The sequence below is a fragment of the Myripristis murdjan genome, chromosome 16 (assembly GCF_902150065.1).
Source record: "Myripristis murdjan chromosome 16, fMyrMur1.1, whole genome shotgun sequence".
Lineage (NCBI taxonomy): Eukaryota > Metazoa > Chordata > Actinopteri > Holocentriformes > Holocentridae > Myripristis > Myripristis murdjan.
Genome location: NC_043995.1, coordinates 27,365,148 through 27,387,394, shown reverse-complemented (window position 1 = coordinate 27,387,394; position 22,247 = coordinate 27,365,148). Strand labels below are relative to the sequence as shown.

At 43.5% G+C, this 22,247-nt stretch overlaps 1 protein-coding gene across 2 annotated transcripts in view; it reads left to right on the top strand.

Annotated features, from left to right (window-relative positions):
• rftn1b (raftlin, lipid raft linker 1b) overlaps nucleotides 1–22,247 on the top strand; it is a 110,278-nt gene that overhangs the window by 49,141 nt on the left and 38,890 nt on the right. The window contains exons 4-6 of one of the 2 annotated variants that reach the window (XM_030072469.1): nucleotides 4,277–4,385; nucleotides 11,736–12,225; nucleotides 19,946–20,149. In XM_030072469.1, coding sequence (XP_029928329.1) covers nucleotides 4,277–4,385; nucleotides 11,736–12,225; nucleotides 19,946–20,149 — 803 coding nt within the window. Of the gene's footprint in view, nucleotides 1–4,276; nucleotides 4,386–11,732; nucleotides 12,226–19,945; nucleotides 20,150–22,247 lie in introns of both variants that reach the window. The other variant, XM_030072468.1, reaches the window with a different exon arrangement.

Below are 22,247 nucleotides of genomic sequence, written 5' to 3'. Positions count from 1 at the left end.
TGGAGACGGCTGCTCGCATCAGCACCAGCCCAAGGGAATCCAAATCTCCGCCACAGGAAAATGAGCAAGGGAGAGAGAAATGAGAGGAGCCAAAAAGCGGAGCTTCTCCACTCCTGTTCCCCCTGTCAAGTCACAGGAATTAAAAGGAGAGAGAGAGCGGAGGGGTGGGACGTGCAGGTTGGGTGGGGGGGTTCAAGCATGACAGCGAGCGCCCAATTCCCCCGTCACTTCCCAAACGAACAGACGCAAAAAGTATCTTCTCAGGCCACTTTTGCACATAAAATAAAGCGAAACTCAAGAGGCAGAGCGGGGAAGTCTGGGCAGAGCAGAGGGCTGGTATAGGCAGCTGGTATACAGCAGCTGTATTTAGTATGCACACAATGTCTGTGGACACAATCCCAGTCAACCCTCTACAGCATTAGCCTCGATTCGAAAGGCTCAGCGAACAAGGCGCTCGCTACACGGAGGGGTGACACTGCAGGAGTTTATGCACAGCCAGGAATTACACAGGGGTTGTGTACCACGCAGCACTGTGCCATTTGTAAACGTTAGACTCTGTCACCTGACTGGCATATCTGGTTAAGTGGGCCATAACTTCACAAGCCTGAGACCGCGATTTGTCACCGATGGCAGCCCTTGGTACAACCTGCTGCGGGAGAGAAACAAAAAAAAAAAAAAAAAAAAAAAAAAAAAAATGCAATGCAGACAGAATGGATTGGACCGTTTGAAAATTTAAAATGTCAACTGTCAGATTTCCCAGTGTTCAATTTGGTTGTGATGGAATAAGGTTACAGTTCAGCAGGCAATGTCTGATGGGATATATTCATCATTATTGGGTAATTGCAAGGAGCTCACGTGTGCTCAGGCAGAGAAAGAGAGGGATTGAGAGAGAGAGAGAGGGAGGGAGGGAGAAAGGAAGGGGCGGAGAGGGAGAATGAGAATGAGAGAAAGAGAAAACTAGAGAGGTGTGGGCTAGAAACCATTAGAGGGGATTCGCTCCGGTGAAATTATTCATGACTGCGTGAAAATCTGACATTAGGAGAGATGTGCTATATTATTAAAGTCCCACAGTGAAAGATTGCTAAACACGGGTTCAGATGCTCCCTGACTGCGTCCTGGTGGCAGCAGATGAGTGGCTGCTGATGCAGATGGCTGAGGGGTCTTTCTGCAGTCCCATGTCACAAACACAGAACAACTGGGAAATTTATGTTCTGGCTCATGCCTCAACTCGTTTTCTTTTTGCTTTCTTGGAAAAAAAAAAAAAAAAAACAACAACAACTGAACAACCCAGTGCACCTTAATATAACAATCCATGTCATTTTTATAGAAATAAATGTCCATTTTTGTTGCTCCCTGCTGCCAACCGATGTAAGAATCGTTATTGTGATTACAGCTCTACCCAGCTCATAACAGCTTTTACATTTACTGTGCTAAACACCCTGCGTTGTAATGGGCTTTCCTGTGGGAAAAAAATATATCATTTTGACTCACAGGAAATGGTGCATTTTAGTTTCCAGCATTAGCAACATCAGTTTGGCATAAACACAAGACGACCTGTATAGTTAGCATGAACAATAATAGCCACCGTGGGTGAGCGGGAAAGAAAAGAGCGTATAGAAACTCAGAATGCATCAAATCCAAGGGAACCTGCGTCACAGTCCCACCCACACCATTTGATTGACAGGTGATCTCTTGGAAGTGCAGTATAAAAACAGCATTAAGCTCTTTGCACCAAAGATGTCGCCAAATTAAAAGAAAGGAGCATCTCCTCTGTAACTTAATGAAATGGAGGGATTTTCCTCACTTCAAGATATTGCTGCATGTTATCAGAAAATTCTGCAAGCAAATTTAATTGCATTGGTACAAGAAACATATATATATATATATATATATATATATATATATATATCCCAGTCCTTTGGCAAATTTGTTGTAAGAAATTAAACATTTTCAGAGCTAAAAGTGAAGATGAAATCAGCTTGTTGAGACACTGAGACATTTTTTTGCAGCGCGTTATCCACAAAGGAACAATAACATGTCTGCACAATCCTTTCCCCATACCTCAGTGAACACGACATAATTGGAAACCGCCCGTTTACAAATGATGTAGCCTCTGCAACTGATACAAATCCCAAAGAAAGCCATTAACAGGTAATACGCAATTAGTTACCATGCAAACTTTCCACTCCCGTGGGAATAATTAGTCCGATACAAGATGCTCTACAGTGAAACAAAGACGGATCTTGTGACCCATCTGTGGGCAGGCGACGGGGAGGTTTAGCAGGTGCATGCACCCAGGAGGGAGCTGCAGGTAGGTGGGCGGGCAGGCAGGCATTTGACACTCGTCTAACCGCACGAGGCCCCCGAGGTTGACAGCCGGTGCTGCCGGATGCATGAAAAGTCACCGTTTCACACAGAGAAGATGGACTGCAGGTGATGCTGCTGCTATTTTTAACCCGAGGCGCAGCACCCACCAAGACACAGAGCACTGTTTGAGATGCTGTTGTCGCCCACCCCTCCTCTCTCTTCCACCCCTCTCCCTCTCTCTCTCTCTCTCTCTGTCTTTCTGTTGCACTATCTGTCTTCCTCTTTTGTGTTTGAAGAGTTTCACTCCAAAATGAGATATCCACCGCCTGAAAAGAAGTGACATCCACTCTTACAAAATGATCGATGGCGCAAAATGCGAAATCAAGTCATAGTGCTTTTTAAGATAAATAGGAAGCCTTAGTCCTTGATTGAAAAAATGATAACTCTTTCACAGGCTGAATCCTTTTTATACTACTGATAGATACTGAATGATGAACTGGAGGCGTATTTTTTTTTTCTCTTAAATTAATTTCTGGCATTATGGGGGGGAAAAAAGATATCCATGTGGTTCTTTGAAGCAGCATCTCATCCTGTAGACAAGAACAGCAAGTGAGGGCACCTGTGGACCTCTCTCTGTCTCTCTCTCTCTCTCTCTGTCTGTCTCTCTCTATCGCTCTCTCCCTCTCTCTCCTTCCTCTCTCTGTTTCTCAGTCTCTCAGTTTTGTCCCCTGGAGCATTACTGAGCTGGTTGCTTGTGATTTATGTCACAACCAATGGGGGAAACATGTACTCTTTGGCAGCGCCACTAGGCTTCCACTGTTGTGCCTTTGAATCTTATTCTTATGACGCTGCGAAAAACCAGAGCAGGTTCTCAGCGTGCCATAATGAATGTTTCACAGAACATCTGAGGTTTGTATTTAAGGATTTGGCCCAGTTTTCCGCGCTGCCTGCTGTGACAGCGATACAGCGCAGGGCGATGGGTGTCAGTGACAGCAGCACAAAAGTGTTGATGGTGTTTTCTTTGGGATGGAGCAAGATGAGACAGGGCACTACTGCGCTGTGAAGTCCCACAGAGAGAACCAAGCCCGGGTTTAATGTGATAATGCTTCAGAAGCACACACACACACACACACACACTGGCAGACACTGGACACACACAGTGACATGTATCTGCACTCAGAGGGAGTCATTGCATGTAGTGGGGGCCACATGCATAGCCTTTATATACAGGGCTACCCACCAGCATGCACGCATACATCCTTCACTCAGCCACACATCAGGCATCCATGTAACCCCGAGCTCATGCAGAGCACACACACACACACACACACATACACACACATGCGCTATCACACTGAGGAAAGGGTGTGTGGGGCTTCTTTGCCTTGTCAACAGGATGAGAAGCAGGGAGATGGAAGCTGGGGCATTAGTCTCCTCAGGGCTAGCTCTGGGATTTCCTCTAGAGGATAGAACAGAAAAATACAACACCATATAAATAGATTCTCCCCACTCAAAATACTGTTATGGCCTCAGCGGGCCGGGCGGGAGGGAGCGAGACGAGATTTGCATTAAATTTCCTGCATTCTCTGTTTCCCCCATGTGTCTTCCTCCATGTGGTTCTTTGTCTCACTTAAGTGTTTTATTGTATTTTCCTCTTGCCTCCCACAGGCCAACAATAACATTAACAAAGCTACTTGACGCAACGTAATTTGTTGATAGGGGTTTATTTTTGTATTATAGATTTGGTGCTTAGATCCGTGAAACGTCGCTGTTTGTGGATGTTTTACGGTCGTGATTTTAGACGGTGAGCAGACTGTGTGTCTGTGTGCGTGAATGCATGGGTACCCTCACATATCTCCTCCTGTGTATGTGTGTGTGTGTGTGTGTGTGTGTGCCCAGCGGGCTGGCTGGGTGTCTGGCTGAAAAGCTGAAACTCACTGTCCTCTCTCCTCTCCTGTGGTGCCTGCAGGGTGGAAAGGAGCCAGCCTGTCTGTCCGGCCTACCGTCTGCAGCTGGAGGACTGTCTGTCTGCTGAGCAGGTGCCCACCCCAGAGCTCATCCAGGGCTATGTCAAGAAGGTAAGACCGACTCTCGCGCTGAAAGTTTTGCCAGTTTGTACCTACATGTAGTCTGGGCACACAGACCCAAAGACCCTCCCGTAGCGGGAGACAGCATGGCCTCACACAGCCGTACACACGAAACAGTCTGGGCGCTGTTGGGCTCAAACTGTTTGGAATAGATGCAGCAGCAACAGGCGTTTACAAAAACACATAGCAGGTGCTTGGAGCAGCCATCTGTCTGTCATTTGCTAACTCGTTCAAAATGACAAATGAAGGTCACATAAGAGTGCCAACGCTCGCAGTAACAAACGGCAGCAACACAGAAACTGTGTTTGTGAAAGAGAGCAAGCACGGTGGTTAACATATTGCTAGTTGGTTGGCGTGTCATTGCATGATTATCTTGCCATTTTTGTAAGGAAAAGCTGCACTACGCTGACTACAAAGCTAAATTCAAGCATAGTGTTGTTTCTGAATTTGGTGTCGCCATCACGTGAGCCACGCCCGTATTTCCTCAACGTGTGCTGATTGGTTTGGCCATTTGGTGGTTTCTGATGAGTCTCTTTTTGGAGTGAACAGACGGCCTCTGATGGTTTTGCGAGACGCACAAAAAGTGATTTTGCAAGATCAATTGACAGTGCAAGGTTAGAGTCAAAACTGTGCTGAAGGGAGACCAAAACTGAACCGGTTGAATGGACGTCAGTGGAGAAGCGGCTCAGCTCCTGAACAAACAGCATTTTTGTGTGCATAGTTCAGGCATAGGGAGTGCCTTGGTGGTCATGTTCCGCATTTTTTTTTTCATGACATATTCTTTTTGTAGCATGTAGGATGCCTTTATGAGTCCACTATGCCAAAGGTTTTGCAGCAGTTGGGATTCGTCAGGGGACTGCCCGTTGGTCCGAAGGCCCATTATTCAGAAACACCAAATGTCTTAAAAATGTCCAATGAATTGAAAGCCCACTAGTTTGACAGCCTGTTATACCAAAAATAAATGCCTATTTCTCCAAAACCCCAATAGTGTGAAAAATGGACTTTCCGTAAATTTGGTTAAGTTTAGGACGGGGTTTCCTCAGATTAAGGTTAGGATAAACAGGGGTGGGAGTGTGGCAGAGAGTATGTGAGGAGTTCATTTGCAGAAACAGATAAAAGCCATTCTTAAAATGAATACACCTTTTTTACTGATACTGCTTGGAGTACACACACACATATACACACACACACACACACACACACAAAGCATGATTTAGGATACTAAACATTATGCCAGACTAAATAAACATATAAAAAATAGAAATAAATATAAAGTAAATTTTAATAAAATTCAAAAAAGTTTAAAAAGGTTTAATAAATTCAAATGGAGATATCTGTTTTTGCAAATGAACTCTTCATGTATTTTCAGAGCAATGGGACTTCGAAGCAGTGGGTGTTTGTTTTCAGAATAACGGGCCACCGGACTAATGGGCTTTTGGTCCAATGGGACATTTTTCAGACTATCGGGGTTTTGGGATAATGTCACGACACCAGTTACCGTGGCTAGAGACAGCATCAAGCAGCCAGAGGTTATTTTATATTGGTTACGGTTTCTTCAACTTCAGTGTTTTCCTTATTTGTCACACAAAGACCCGTATGGTAAACTTACTCATCAGTTACCCACATGTGACCGTGCCAAAGATAGCTGTCTAAAAACTCTTCAATGATGTCAAGTATTTGCAAAAAGAATACTTCTGTATTCTGTTTTGTGGTTTCCTGTGTCTTTGCTTCAACCAGTCCCCACAACAAGCTCCATTTTTAGTACAGCAGGCTTAAAATTACACACTTACACTGCGTACAAACGACAACATATGTTTTAACAAATATATGGACTGTTCAATCAGTGAGGCTTGCTTGGTTTCACACATTTACTTTTGAGATGGAGTTTTCTTTTGTTGTCCGATGTTGGTGGCTATCAGAGGCAAAACTGACTGTAGCCGTTCCCTCTGGCTAACTGCAAAATGTTGCACAGAGAGTTTTTCCCTAAAGGACGGTTTTAAAATGGGCCCGCCACCGACGAATCTGATTCGTTTAACAAATACAAGCAACCCAGAGCTGCTTTCTTCACTTATATCCTCGAATGATTACCAGCTTCTGCCAGGCTGAGACGAGTTTGGACCGTGCCATAAGGAGGGAGGGAGGGAGTGTGGGAGGTGTGGAGCCGCGGTGGACGGATGGATGGATGAATGGAAGGAGAGAGTGGGGATTAGATGGCTGAAGAAATGATAGGATGAATGGATAAAAAGAGAAAGGAAGGAAGGAAGGAAGGAAGGTCTCGGCTGTTTTCCAACCCTTCCACAAAATCTACTGCAGTCGAGTGTGTGAAGTGTGAAGACACACATTTTGGGCGCATTGCTGCATTCCTGTCAAACCGCACAATAAATTCAGTCTGCTCTCTCCTGTCTGAGGGTTCAGAGCTGCAGCAGAGCGCTCCGCTGTTTACAATTGTAGTTCATCAAACTAATCTAATGTGCTAAACCGGCTAGCGAGCGAGCTGCAGTCAAGTGTTTGTCAGAACACAACAGGCTTTTAATAGAGGCCTGTCACTGAATGAACCAGTGAGGGACAGATAACTGTGTTGTGAGGAGTGACAGCAAAAGGACATTTTCTCAGTGTTGCCACTAACTCACTGGCAAAACAAGTAAAAGGTGTTATTTCTATGCAGCGGGGGGCTGATCATGGAGGAAGACGTGATAACTTAACAGTTTTCTTTTTGTTGTCGCTCCTCAAACACAGCGGTACGCCTCTCATTATCATCGGTAGCTACTCTGAAAATACTCTGCGACAGTCCTGTGCTCGTGCGAGATTATTATTAACTTCAACACGCGTTATCTGCACAGTTCTTATCGTGTCCCTCTGATATTTCACACTCCAGTCGGCCGGAGACAAAACTCTCTGTTTCGTGTGGTGCCACGCGCCGCAGGATCAAATTCAGCCACGGAAAGTGGACATGAGACGCTTCGGCTCTCTGCAGCCGAGCACCATGAAACTTCATGATATTGTGGTGAAAGTCACTTTTCTACGGTTTTGGCTACAGCGCGTTCCTTATTGCCCATCAGGCTCCGAGCTGCATTCAATTGAATTCCAAGTGGGAACCCGGATTTCTGGCTTCTTCAAATCAAAAATCAAACAGAAGTCGGAGTTGCTAGTTACAAGATCGGGCAAGTTTTCATGACTTGATAACACCATGGCAGTCTGCATCATCAACCGTACAAATTATATAATTCTTTTTTAAAATATTGTATGCTTTTAAATTGACTTTAAAATTTTAGCTGTTTTCAAGGTTATTTCCATAAGTAAACTTGTTAGTATCAGCAAGTGTCTATGTTTTTCCCACTTTGAACGTATGCATGTCGGTAATGTTCCCAGCTTCCAGCCTCTCACATCTGACCATCTGAACGCAGCGATATAATTTATAAAACCAAGTACACTGCAAAAATGCAAAATCTTACCAAGATTATTTGTCTTATTTCAAGTCAAAAATGTCTTATTTCTAGTCAAAATATCTCATTACACTTAAAATAAGACATGATCACCTCAGAAGTAACTTGTTTTTAGACAATTTTCACTTGTTTCAAGTGAAAATTTACTTGAAACAAGTGAAAATTTGCTTGTTTCATTGGCAAAATTTGCCAGTGGAAAAAGTGAAAATTCACTTGAAATAAGTGAAAATTAGCTTGAAACAAGAAACAGATTTTGCCAATGAAACAAGCAAATTTTCACTTGTTTCAAGCAAATTTTCACTTGAAACAAGAGACAATTGTCTATAAACAAGTTACTTCTGAGGTGATCGTGTCTTATTTTAAGTGTAATGAGATATTTTGACTAGAAATAAGACATTTTTGACTTGAAATAAGACAAATAATCTTGGTAAGATTTTGAGTTTTTGCAGTGTAGACCTGAAAGTATTTTTAAATTCTAACTTTAAGTGTACATCTGCACAGTTCAGCTCTAATTTTAATCTCCCATAATCCTCTTGGTATATCCATATCATTTTAAAAGTTTTCTCATCACAGACTTTACTTTACTGGGTTCATATGCATCTTATTATTATTTTTTTTTTTTTATGATCGTAAGGTAACGCATATTGTGTGCTTTTATAATAGAGGCTCATCATTATACTGCAGTGATTTGATGTATCTGCACCTGCTGTAATCAATCTTTGCTGAGGGAGTTGCTGATATCACCTAATTAGCCAAGTATCCTTATATTAATGTATTCTCCATAGAAGGGGCGAAGGCAGCTGATCAACATGGGAGCCGGAGCTGAGATCACATTCAAACTGATAATTAATTGAGTCTGTACCATATGTCATTGCCAGCAATGCACTGTGCGCCTGCACTCGGTCTATACTTGTTTCAAATGGCACATCAGATGACATTTACAAACGCACCTTACCTTTTCTGTGAGGTGTCTGCTCTGCATAATCAGGACTCAACCATCTTACTTCATCTATATATTACCAAAGCTTTAAGTTGGCCTTTAAAGCCTCGTCCGTGAACCTTTCTGTACGTTTTGCCCCTCTATTAGTCATGCAGCTGCGGTCCTCTAGGACCTCATTACTGTTGGTTATCATTTTAATCTGCTGCACTGTTACAGGCCTGGTGGAGGAGAAGTCCATGCCTAGAAATCTATTAAAAAGGAAGTGGACATGGATGAGCAGTGAAGGAGCAAGAGGAGAAGTCCGCTCCCCTCAGGCTCGCTCTCTCTATCTGTCTATCTCTTTCTCTGTATTGCTCTCTCGGTGTCTTTCAATCTCTTCTTTTCTCTCTCTTTTCTCTCACCCTCAATGTCTTAGTCTTGGTTTTTCTCGTTATCTCTCTCTCTCTCTCTCTCTCTCTCCCTCTGTATTTTGCTCTCTCTCTCTCTGTCTTGCTCAGTCTCTCTCTCCGGGGTTTTCATCTTGACCTTCAGACACACTCCTCCTCCTGTTGCCACTTTAATAACTTACGGGGAAATAGGAAATGTGCTCTCAAGTCAAAATTGAAATGGGTTTTCACTGCGGGGCTGTTGATATTCTGGTGGTAGAAAAGGGGAGCCTGCTCCAGAATATTTTTCATCAAGTTTGTGCTTGCCATCATTCTTTTAATGAAGAGGGATGATGTGATGCAAAGTTTCCTTTTGGAGCTGAAACCTCATTTACTCGACCTGAAGTAGTTCCTTTGGAGCCGGCGCAACATGTCCGTTCATGTAGATGCCACAATTTAGAAGGCAGCTGCTTTTTAGCATTTACATGTTTTTCCTGTATCTATCCGGCATTACTGAACACAAAACTCTCATGTCAACCAGCACTAGATTATTTATTCTAACTTCATCTGAAAGAAAAACAAACACCACTAAACAATTCCTTTGGGAAGTGGAGCCAAATATGGCAGCACGTTTTGACTTTGCATGTGCCTGCTGTTTAAATTTATCTTTTTTTTCCCCCCCTCATGTACATGGTTATTTGTGGCTTGTCTACAACAATTATATTTGCTGGTGTCCTGGCAAGGTATCGCTTGAATGGGAAATCTAATCTCAATGGGGCTACTGGCTTAGGCAAATAAGGGTTAAATAAAATGAAAATAATAATCATAAAAGTAAATGCAGCTTTCATAGCCCAATATCAGCATCCTCCCCCACTATCATCTGCACATTAGACAGTCACAATTCATCCATCTCTCGCGCTGACTGCTGGCATTACCATTAAATGAGATACAACAGTTGCTCCCTTTTATCTCAGCAATTCCATTTCAGCATATTGGTAAGGGGAATATGATGTGGAAGCACCCAGAGAGCGTTCATGGATATTAAACAATATGGCTGGAAACAATGCGACTGTTTTCCAATTTAATTTCATACTGAATAACCTGCAATTTGATTTGATTTTTATTCTCTTCCCTATCCGTGGCTTGAGATAGTGACGGGCGCTGCCTCCGGCTTGGCTCTTGCGAGGGGCTGACGCCGCTAATGGAGAATGGCATCATTAACATTCTCTGACAGTTAACGTTTCAATCTTGCTCCGTGGCAAAATCCCAATATTGACATGAAATGCCAGATGACAATAAAACAGAAATAAAAAAAAGAGGGTGCTTGATTTGGGATGAGGCCTGGGCCTGACAAGGGTTGTGGCCGCTTCAATCTAATCAGCTGCTGTGTGATTGGAGAGGCTGCCGGGAAGCAACAGGGAGGAAAGAAGAAAAAAGATCTAACAGATGCACTGGACTCCATGGAAAAATGTTGTGGGAAAAACAATTCCAGATCGAGATAATTGGTCTCTGACAAATTTCAAAACTTTGCTCTCAGTCTGAGTTTTGAATTTACCCTGGGAAATAACTTTAGTGTGATTGGCTCTACCTCATTTTTGCATTTACATTTTGGGCATGCTCAGAACTGGGGCGACTATCGATGCAACGGGGATGAAATGAAGGAATTGGGGGTTCAAAGTCACAATAGTAGTAGTGCTTGTTGTAGCAGGTGTATTAGCAGCAGTCATTTTTGATTATATCACTTTTACACCACGCATTTTATATTAGCAGAAGCCCTCTGGCGTCTCTCATTACAGTGACACTCTAAAGGTCCAGAAGGTGGTGATTTAATTGTCATATTAGAATAGCATATGAGTCAAAGTTACACTAAGGTGAGGGTTTCCTACCGAAAATGTGGCGCATGTCCTGTATCATCGCCTACGTGAGTCACACATTAGCAGCTTGACCCATTTACACCGGTGCCGATCGGAGCCAGAGTCGGTAATTACTGCTGAGGAGTTCAGAACGTGAGACTGAAACTCTGAGTCAACCGGTTTAAACTGAGCTCAAGTCCCAGATAGTAGTGGGATTTGAGGCCAGTGTTAAAGGGATCTAAGGGTATTATTATCAAAAAGCCGCTCCCACAAAGTCGAGGTATTGAATCTATCATAGACCCCTTCAGTTAACTTCAGTTCTTTGAGTGAAACAGTTGTTCTAAATTGTTTAAAACATCTAAAAAAATAAAGAAGCAATTTATAATAGCTCCATTTAATAAGGAATACCTGTGTGCTGTCTCGTTAATTTGCCTCATTACTCTGATGAAGCTGCACGGCAGCAAGACGTTCTGTATTGGTAATTCAAATTAGTCAGTAATTAAAATTTTTGATTCAGCAGTCCTAATGAATCTTATAGAATTTAAATGCTTAAATATGTGTTCTGTGACTCTGTTGCATTTGATTATGATTGATGATGAGTGTTTTAATTATTATTAACATGGTCTGTCAGCACTGGAACTTGTCAGTGCACTTTGAATGCTAAAAAAAAACCTATAAGTGATGAAATTCTGTGTCAGATTTACTGTAATTTTGCTGCTTGTCCCTGCTCCCAACAGCAGATCCAGGACGCGGCCGACCAGGGAGTGATGTTTGTGGGCTTTGTTCAGGAACCCTACGGCGCACCGTGCACCAGGATCAGAGAACCAGAGACCCCCTCCCTGTCCCTCCACTCCAGCCCCAGCTCTGTGCTCGGTTCCCTGGGCAGCTGCAGCCCCTCGAACCCCTCGAGCCCCAGGAACCACGGGGAACCAGCGGCTCAGGGAGACGTAACGGACACAGAGGGGAACCAGGGCCTTGAAGCCCCGCATGAGGCCGGGGAGGGAGCGCCGGGCGAGGAGCAGAAGCCGAGCGAGAACATTGGGAACCACGCAGGTACTGGCGGGGAGCGTGGCCAGGACGAGCTTTCATCGGCCGCTTCTCCAGTATCAGAGGGAGATCTGGAGCACAGTGAGGACCTGACAGAGGACGACTCGATGACTCACAATAACAACAAAGCCAACGGCAGAGAGACGAAGGAGAGGCCGAGATACCGCCTGCGGAGAGGCAACGGTGAGTGGTTTCCAGGATTATCATCATCAACTGAACCTAAAACAAAGATGAAAACTAGGTGTATAGATGTATAGACAAGTCCATCCCCTAGTGGCTTAAATGTAACTCTAAACCTCATTTAAAATGCCCAGATCTATGAATTTTTAAATAGTCCCCGCCCATGGGCTCTGTTCACAGAACGTGGAAGTCCTGAATGTTGTGCTGTATTTGAAAATCTCACCATGAAAAAAAAAAAAAAAAAAAAAAAAAAAATCAGCAAATCTCGCAGTTAAACTAATTTTGTTCATGTGAGGCAGCCATTTCAAGTTGGTCTTGATCTTGATCTTTTGGAAACAGTGATAATTTTGTTTGATTGTGTTGGACCATGTAGCGTCTGTCCATTAAACAGCCATGTATCTTTACACAGTATTCACTAAATTATTCTATAATTATTGTCAACATTTAAAAATTCGAGGGCCACAGCCCTGCCCCAAAAAGCATCCTACATGCTCCTTCTAAGCATGTTTTGAGTATTATGTTCACACTGTAAAAGTATGAAACTGCAGTATACTGAAAAATGTCAATATAGTCAATTTGTATAGTGTGTACTTAGTGTATACTGCAGTCCAACAATGCAAAAAATCTATTGAGATGCATGTTTGCTAGCTATTTTTTATATTTCAGTATTCAAGTTCATGGGTGGTAGAAGATATACAGTATGATGCTGCCCTCAGTGAATGTCTTGCATCATTTCCGGTTAATAATAAATAAAAAAAAAAAAACAGCACAGTGCAGTATACTATAAAGAGTAGTGCTCAGTATATAGGCAGTGGCAGCGGCTGGCAGACTGGGACTTACCTCTCAGTGTCAATAGGCTAAGGGACATTTGGTCTGCTTCACTCCTTGCAGTCTCTGTCCAAAGGCGACTTTTAGATGTTTTTGTCTTTACACATTACGCACAAGTGTCAAGATGATTTACATTTGATAAAAATATCACGATCCATTGTCCACAGCATATGGTGCTTAATTTAAAATGTTGGTACCCATAAAATGTTGGTACTGTCCGTGCTGCTGATTCTGCTGCGGCATTTCATTCTCTTTATTATAGAAATTAAATCTCCATAAAATTCACAGAGGATCTTGTTTAGCTCCTCTTTCCTTACAGGTGAGAAATCAGCTGTTTGCCCGGTGTTTTTCAGGTAGGCTAGTCTTGTAGACATTTGACGGCCCAAGACTTATTTGTCTGCCTGACAGTTGGCAACCCTATTTACAATATACACCCTATCTACAATATAGACTCAACATTGATTCAGTGTTGGCCATTCAGTCATTAAATTCAACCATAATACAATGTTGATTCAACGATATCTTTTCAGCCTTTCATCTTCTCAGTGGTTGATCCACCATTGATCTTTAACCCTAACCAAAATTCAACCAAAAATCAACATTTCTGACCATAAATCAATGTTGATTCAACAACTTTTGCTATCTGGGTACTGTTTAATGTTAATTTGTGGTATGGCTTTGGGACACGGGGCACCACTGCGACCCCACCAGTCTGATTTGTGATTTGGAGAAGAGACAGTCTTGTCGCTGGTCGCTCATGGCTGACGGATGACCTTGTTTTAACTTTTCTCAGAGCCGCCACGTTCGCCTGAACACGTACTCTCTGTGTCAGTAACACCCTGCTTTACAATATTTATACGTATTTACACCTGAGCGCTGTCTTGTACAATCACCGTCTTACCGCTGGATCTGGAGCAGCTGGGGGATGCATGCTTTGCTCAAAAGCACCTAAACCGCAGTTGTTGAGGTAGAAGGGGAGCATTTACAACCCAGATTTTCCCAGCTGGAGAGATTCAGACTAGCAGCTTCTAATATTTAGGTTATGATTCCTCATCACTAACTTTTGCGCTGCGACTCAGTTTAGAGCCGTGGCTTTCGGCGATGAAGGATGGCGCGTCGCCGTGGATTCCTCTTGAAACACTTGGCAACTGCGGAGGTGTCATTTACACACATTGCTTCAGTGTTACACAACAATGTGCTGCCTTGGGATATAATCCTCTCTATCCCTTACACAAAGGGGATCTTCTTATAGCCGTGGTGCATACGAATTCACACACGTACTTAGCCGGTGAAGCAGAGAGTCTGTGAAATTCACCACAACAGTTTTGTCGGGTTTTTCAGAAACCGCACATTTCATGGCTCATTTTCTGTCTGCCCAGAAGTATACTGCTAGTGGCTACACCTCTATGAGTTATTCATGATGGTCCCATTTTCTGTGTGAATGTAGTTGAAATTAGCATGGGCCTTTATAGTTTGGGCTTTATATGAGCATTTCGGATTAACAGATGGAGACCCCCACCTCCCTTCACATTCTCTCCTGCACATTTAGAAAAAGAGCCTATCGGTGATATGTGTCGGTAGAATGTGCAAACTGTGCATTGGACACACCTCCTGGCGTGGGTGTTAATGTGTGTGTCCGCCCGTGTGTGTGTGTCAGCGTGTACAGTATGCCGTGCAATGCGATTAGGTTCAAATCGCTTAATATTAGGCGATGCATAATGAATGTACTCTTTGGTGTGTGTGTGTGTGTGTGTGTGTGTGTGTGTGTGTGTGTACCGCTCTGTGTTTGCGTGTCTATACGTGTGCACAGTAACACACACTTGGCACCACAGCAGACCACAGCCCACTGGTCCATCTGGGCCTCCCTACAGTGCGTTTTGCAGCGAGATAATCCTCTACCTCCCTCGGCTTCACTAACCTCCCCCCCACCTCCCCCCACCCCCAACCTTCATCCCCCAACACCGCCGGCGCAGCAGCCAACCATGGTGCAGGAGAGAGCGCCAAGCTCCCATGTCCCTCTTTGCTAATGCCCTGTCTGCTGAGGAGGCCCGAGAGTCTTAGCTCGAGCTACCGCTAGCTTGTGCGCCGTAATCCTCGGAGCTCAAGGTGAACGCCGCGCAAGTGCCGGCAGGGAAGCCGGCCAAATGCTGCGGCTTACGGTCCAAAGACAAACACCGCCCGCTGATTGAAGATTTGGGTAGAAATGGAGCCCAATAAGTTTGCAGATTCAAATGTTTGCTTGGGCAAAAAAAAAAAAAAAGCAGGGATTTCAGTGGGACGACAAGACGTAATATGCTGGAGACAGCGGAGGATGTCAGGATCGCAGCCACAGTGCTGGTTATTATATGCACAAATGCTTCCTACATACACAATTATAGCTCTAAAACCATGTAGGATCATGAAACCTGAAAGAATTAGAGGGAAAAAGGGGATTACTGGCGTGCAATTCAGCACTTTCAAATGAAAGAAACGTGCTCGTACGGCGCAGCGATTATGACTTTGCTATCGTGGTATCAGATGACCAAACCCACCGACACACACCGTGAGGTAAACAGAAAAAAATGGGAGAATCATAGCTTTCTCATAGGTGTGCTCTTGACGCCTATCAGTCCGAAATCTTCAGCATCTTAATCAGGGTGCGTGGGGGAGACGCTTCGGCTGCTTGGATTTATCCTGCGATCAATGTTATCTGAGCGCTGACGGGATCAGTGTCCAGCAGCTGGGATTACGGGAGCGGACGATGAAATGATGGCATTTCGAGCTGGAAAGCCGCGCTGTTAAGACCATGGCAGGGTTATTGCTGCCGACGTGGTTGTTTGGACAGGCGGTCTCCCATCAGATCAGCCCTTTGAAGCAACTTGCTTTCAGCGTCCTAACGATGCTCATGCGCTCATTTGCTCGTTAGCCGGCCCCGCCAGCGACAACAAAATGCCGGTTAGCTGCACAGAGTTTATTCTGAAAGGCTTATCTGTTGCTGATGAGCTAGTGACTTCATGCGATTAAGTTCAAAGGGCTTAATATCGGGTGATGCATAGTTTTTGGTATGTGTGTCCCTCTGTGTGTGTGTGAGTGTGGATGTGGACACGTCAGACTTGAGCCCACTCAAGTAAAGCCGTAAATATTTGTTTAATGGGGCACTAAGTTCCATTTCTACAGCCCCGTGGCATAAAATCACCACTATGTATCCGCCGGACTTTGTGGTATTACTGAGTAATACTAGTGACTCAGCAACTACTTGGCTGGATGCTGAGATTTCTGACTTTCAAAAATCACTTTTCTGTTATGATGCCAAAAAAGCAGATGGCGAACCACTGTTGGTGTTTTGCAATGTGATGCATCACCCCGTCACTGACGATCTCGGTTGCAATCAGCCTGCTTACTTGTTTCTATTGTGAAAAGTTATTGTTTATCTTAATTATTTTAACTCTTTTAACTTAACTTTTTTTATACGCACATTTTATCAATATATTTATTATCCATTATCACTGTGTGCTTTTATGTATTTTCACTTCTGTGTCCGATGATTTTGTGTTTGTGTTGTTTTTCTCTCCATTGTCATGTATTTCTTTTTCCTTGCTGCTGCTTGTGACATTTTAAATTTCCCCTTGGGGATTAATAAAGTAATCTGTCTATCTAATTATGGGCCACCGTGGCAAAGTTACTAAAGAGCGGCTTGGGGCGTCTGGACGAGAGACTTGTTGAAATTCCTACTGGTCAATGAAGGCGTCATCAAAGTAATAGTGCCACCTCTGTAACCTTGTGGCCCTGTCAATAAAACATTTCTCCTCTGTCTTAGCTTGTTTAGTGACTCTTTTTTTTAAATAATAGAACTTGCGCGCCATCTTCAAAATGCCCTTGGGCAGTAAGTTTGCAACCAACAAGACCAAACCCCTGCCTCTCTGAATGGGGAGCTCTGGCATGTCTATTATCATTTGCTGTTCTGAAGGACATTAGTGCCATAGGAACATTTTATTTCTCATTCAGCGAGCCTTATACGCATATGCTATCCACACTCCCGAGAGACTGCAAGACTCTGCTTTGCCGCAGCCCTTGCTGTTGCCATGGTAACTGTAAACAGTCACATCAGGCATGTAGTCAAGCCACAGAGATTCTTTTTTAAAAATGCATGCGATAGATTTGACCTGTATCTATCTATCCACAGTGTCACGTAAGCCAACAGTTTTCTCACCTGGTTTTGAACTTGCAAAGTCGTGCAGAAGTTACATTACATCTTTTGTATTTCATATTATTTTCCCATAGTAAACTGTCTTTTTTTTATGTTCAGAGTGCATACTTCATATACGGTTTTACGGTGAGCGTGCGACTGGCGCGTCCCTGGTTTGAATCCAGGCTTGGAAAATTTGGGTGGGTGAAATGATGACACATGCTCTCCTCATCCCCAACAAGTATCCTCAAGGTGCCCTCAGGCAACACACTTTATCCCCGACTGCTCCAGAGCTGCTCAGTAAAAAAAAAAAAAAAAAACAGTAGACGCCTGCAACTATAACTCCATATGATGGTGAGGCTGCTGAAAGAAAATGGTTTGCATGTCCAGCACATCTTTCCTAGCCAAATAAGGTTAAAAAGAATCTCCCCTGCCCTAAACAACAGCAGCCTCACCGCCATAATCATGGTGTAATTAGACAGTAAATAAATTTCCCGGAATATATGGTCAATTCTACGTCGTAATACAGTAACTGCTAACATAGATCACACACCATTTTCCTGCTACTGGCTGTTGTTTATGTCACGCTGTTACGAATGGTAGCAATCTGACCAGTGTCTATAACAACCGATTCTGCAGCAATAAAATCAGCTGTGTCGAATTTGGTTGGATTTTTCCTCGTACCTAATTGTGTTGTGATTACGGAAAACGGCAGCCGTAACCCGAAGCATTACCGCATTTATGATTCAGTTAGGAGAAACGACGTTATTTTTCAAATGCAATCCCCATGACCTGCCCTTAAGCCGACGGGGGCACAGAGAGCATTCGCGGGACAGAGCGGTGCCACGGCGGCTGAGGCACTAAATCATCTCATCCTGCTTCCGCGCAGCAACTTAAAGCCAATTCATCTCATCTGAATCGCTGAAATTGTTTAAATGATTCACTGCGAGGAAATATGTTGTTTTGGCAGCCGGTGACATGTCGGATGGAGAAGTTATCTCTGCGCCGTGTTGTCCAAGATTTGTTTGCCATATTGTCAGCGTAGCAAAGCGGGTAACATGGAGGAAGGAGGAAGGAGGAAGGAGGAGGTGGGAGGGGGACGGGGTTGTTGAACATTCTACTATGATTCTACTTTTCTCAAGAGCGACAAATGACAAGATTTAGGGAGTTTGGTGGCCAGCTGTCACATCAGTCAGATGAGCCAGCAAAGAAAACGGTTATAAATGATTCATTCTTGCTGGGCGCCTGCCGGACAGAGGGACTGAAGGAGAAACTGAAGCGAGTGATCCCCTCAATCCACCCCGTCCCACCCTGAACGCCCCGCCCCTCCGACCCCATCAGCCCCCCCTCCTCTTCCTCAACCTCAACCCCCTATCTTGAAGTGTGTCTGTTGTCTCTCAGTGTGTGCCTTTGTATTTGTGTGTGTGTGTGTGTTGGTGGGTGGACGGGTGGGTGGGTGGCAGTGCGGCACATTCTGCCCGTCCATCTGGTTCACTTGGGAATGACAGTTCGACATTTGCATTCTAAAGAAAGAGCAAAATATTACCAGGCTTGATTTGAGTTGCTGCTGCCCATTTTGTGTTTCTCCATGCTAAGGAAAGCAAATCTCTCACTCACTCACATCACAATAAATAAAATTCTCTCCACAGTAATTTAGTACGATATGAGTAAGTGCCACTGACATACCGTGGGCATATTTCCAAGCTTGTTTCTCCCCCCTGAGGCCCACTGCATTATGTATATTTCTGCTTGATGTAAACAAGAACTAGCTCGAGAGCTTTTTATGCATTATTCAAGGTTATACTATGAATCAACTCGGTTACAATAAAATGGTTCCTTTTATGTTTGCCATCAACAGTGTTACATCACTTCTGGAGCACATTAAAAGGAATTTCAGCATAATATCTTGCATGAATATGGTCAAATAGCTTCTGATTCACTTCACGTTTATTGTTGAAAGCGGCAACTGTGTTGCAGAGAAGACGCATCCAACTTTCTTGAAAGGGATTTTCAGCGTGTTTGTGCGTCGAGTCTAGGGCACAGCCTCATCCTCCTCATGTCGTGTTACTTCCTCACACAGTTCAGTCAAACAATAATCGATTTCTTATCCATGTCGCACTTGCCGGGCGGAACTATAGTTTGTGATATGAAATCACGAGTCTGGAAACAAGGATGCACGCAAATTGGATTGGCTTTTGAAAAGTTCAGCTTTTCACGGTCATCGTGGCCAACTTCTGCTGGCAAAGTACCCTCTTGTCTCGCCACACATCAGTTTCCCCGGTCACTCAGCTCTGTAGGAAATGAATGGACTTCCCATGGACTCAGTGATTGCCCAGTGTGCATGGTTAATGTTGCATTTATGTACATTCATCGTGTATCTATTCCACATCAATCCTACAGATAGTTCTTCACAGAATGTTATACAGAGGGAAAAAAGTAGTTTATTTTAACCCAAAACTCGACCAACCATTTATCAGGCCGTTCCTTCAAGTCCTGGCAGCTGAAAAGAGAGAAAACCCCCTTATGAATGGAGCCAAGTTGCTGTTTGGATTGTAGCCAAAGTACAGCAGGAGTTCAACAAGCATGCAGTAAAACGTGGCACTTCAACAGAGGTTTTATCGCCATGACCCTTACAATGTTAAATCAGTGGTGGGGTTTTGTGTTTTACAGTATCTCACCAGCCCCGGCCCTTACGATTAAATCAATGGCGGGGTGTCATTTTCTCGACAGGGGTGGAGCTGCTGGCGCTGTTCAACCACCCGGCCGTCCGAGAGGGCCACGTGAAGTACTACACTGTCAAGGTGCCGCTGCGGGTTCAAAACCGCGACGAGGGGGTCAAAGGAGTGGAGGCCAACTGGCTGGATCACATGACCCAGCACTTCAACAACGGAGCCTCGCTGGTCGATGGATACTTCCACCTGGGCAACGAGAACGGTGAGCCAGTGTGATGTATTTCTTTTTACTGAACAGCGAGGATTGCAATCCAACATGACTACAGTTGCTGTCTTTACAAAACACAGAGCTTTCTCAGAGAGACAGGATAATGTGGAGAGTTTTATATGGAATGCACTTTAATTGATATGCAGGCTCAGTGTTTTCAGATCTCGCATGCAATCGCAAAAAATAGTATGAGAGGTTTGTTATGTGAGATGTAAGTTTATTTTATTGCATCGCACTCTTTTGATTGACTGATCAACTAAATTATCAACTGACTGACTGACTGGTTCATTTGTTGGTTGGTGGATCAACAAACTGATCAAAAAACTGACAGATTAAGTGACTTATTGATTGACTGAGTCAATACACAGTTCGAGGTGAAGCACTTGGATGAGGTTAGATGCAAGCACTTCAGATTACAATACACTACACACCAATACACCAAGCCATTCTTACCATCTTAAACACATTAATACCACCTTAACAAGAGCTTCATATGAACAAAGGTATATATATTCAGGGATGATGATTTAATCTTAATACAACTGACTTTACACAATCTTATATAATCTACTTTCCTTAAGTGTCATGTTCAGGGTAAATATACCGTTTAATATTTGGTTTATACAGTATAATATTTGGTTCAGCTGTTTGGTTGTGGTGTTTTCTATTTTTGGTATTTTCTGTTCTGTGAAAGAGAGAAACTAACTCTTACAGGATGCACAAATATCTGTCAGTATGTATATAAACAAAGGTTAACTAAAATAAAATAAAATAAAAAATGAAGTATAAAATGAATGACGTGATCACTGTCAGCCCATATTAGAGACTCGTGGGAACATGAATAAAAGAATGAGCCGTGCACATACCAGCATACAATGTCCCCAAAAAGCTTGCCACTTTTCTTTTACCATATCACCAGTAAAGGTTACACACCAAATAACCACAAACTGCCAAAATTAACGCCGCCCTCTGTAAAATCCACGGCCACGGGCAGGTGATTACCCAGTGTGTCACTGTGGGACATTATGATTTTGCTGGGTGTCATTTCTTCACCACCAGCTTACGGTTGGACCTTTTACATTCAAACAACATTTGCATGTTTTTCTTCCAGTATTACTCACCTTAGTGTCCTGAAACAGTGCAGTGCATTCTCTCAGTGCAGACACATTTACTCTGCATAGCAAATACAGCGGATGACTAGTGGATGATTGTATGATGAGAATCAGACTGGATATGAAAGGATTTTATGCTTCACTATTTCATAAACAACAGTCCATATTCGAGAAAACTGTGTTGTTATTGGTTTGGGTTCAGGTGATGTAACCTGGCTGTAATGGGAGTCAAACTGATAAACATCCTTTTCTGTGTTAATGCCACTGGCAATGACTCAAATACTTTTATTTTGGAAAGACATGGAACACATTGTTCTGTCACAAACATCAAAGTTATACACAAACACTTAATAACAGCTGACACAAGGATGTAGCTGGTTTTTATCACGGCGCCGCGCAGCTGACATGAAGCTCTTGATCCTGTGTTACGCATCGAAACTGGAATTCATGCACTTGTAGACGTATTCTCTCGTTGGCATCCCTCTTTTTTAAACTATTTCCTGTTTGGGTTTGCCTCCTCTCATCACAGCCCAGAGGCACTGTGCTTGATTCTGACACTGGTGGAGTGAGCCAGCCAGAGTAAATAAGAGTCATAATTCATTAATCTGAGAGAGTGAACGCCTCAGCAGCTCTGAAACACAGATAATTAACCTGATAACAAATTAGTGACTCCTTGCATATTTTATGAACTACGAATGGAGTAATGAAGTGTATTATTATGATTCTTTTTTTGTTGTTGTTGGCTGTTAGGTAACTGACATTTTTTCCCCCATGTGCTGCAAATATATGCCCACTGAAATTTCTCAATAGGAAAGCAATCACACAGGATTGAATTCAGTCCACCACTGCAGCCCAGCCACTTTGCAAAACAGACAACTTTACATAGGTGAACGTTGTACTTTGTGGTATCTGGTCTCCTGGGAGCAGCTGGCGGTGCAATATCAAAGCGGCATCCCGTTTGTTGTTAGCAGCTAATTACA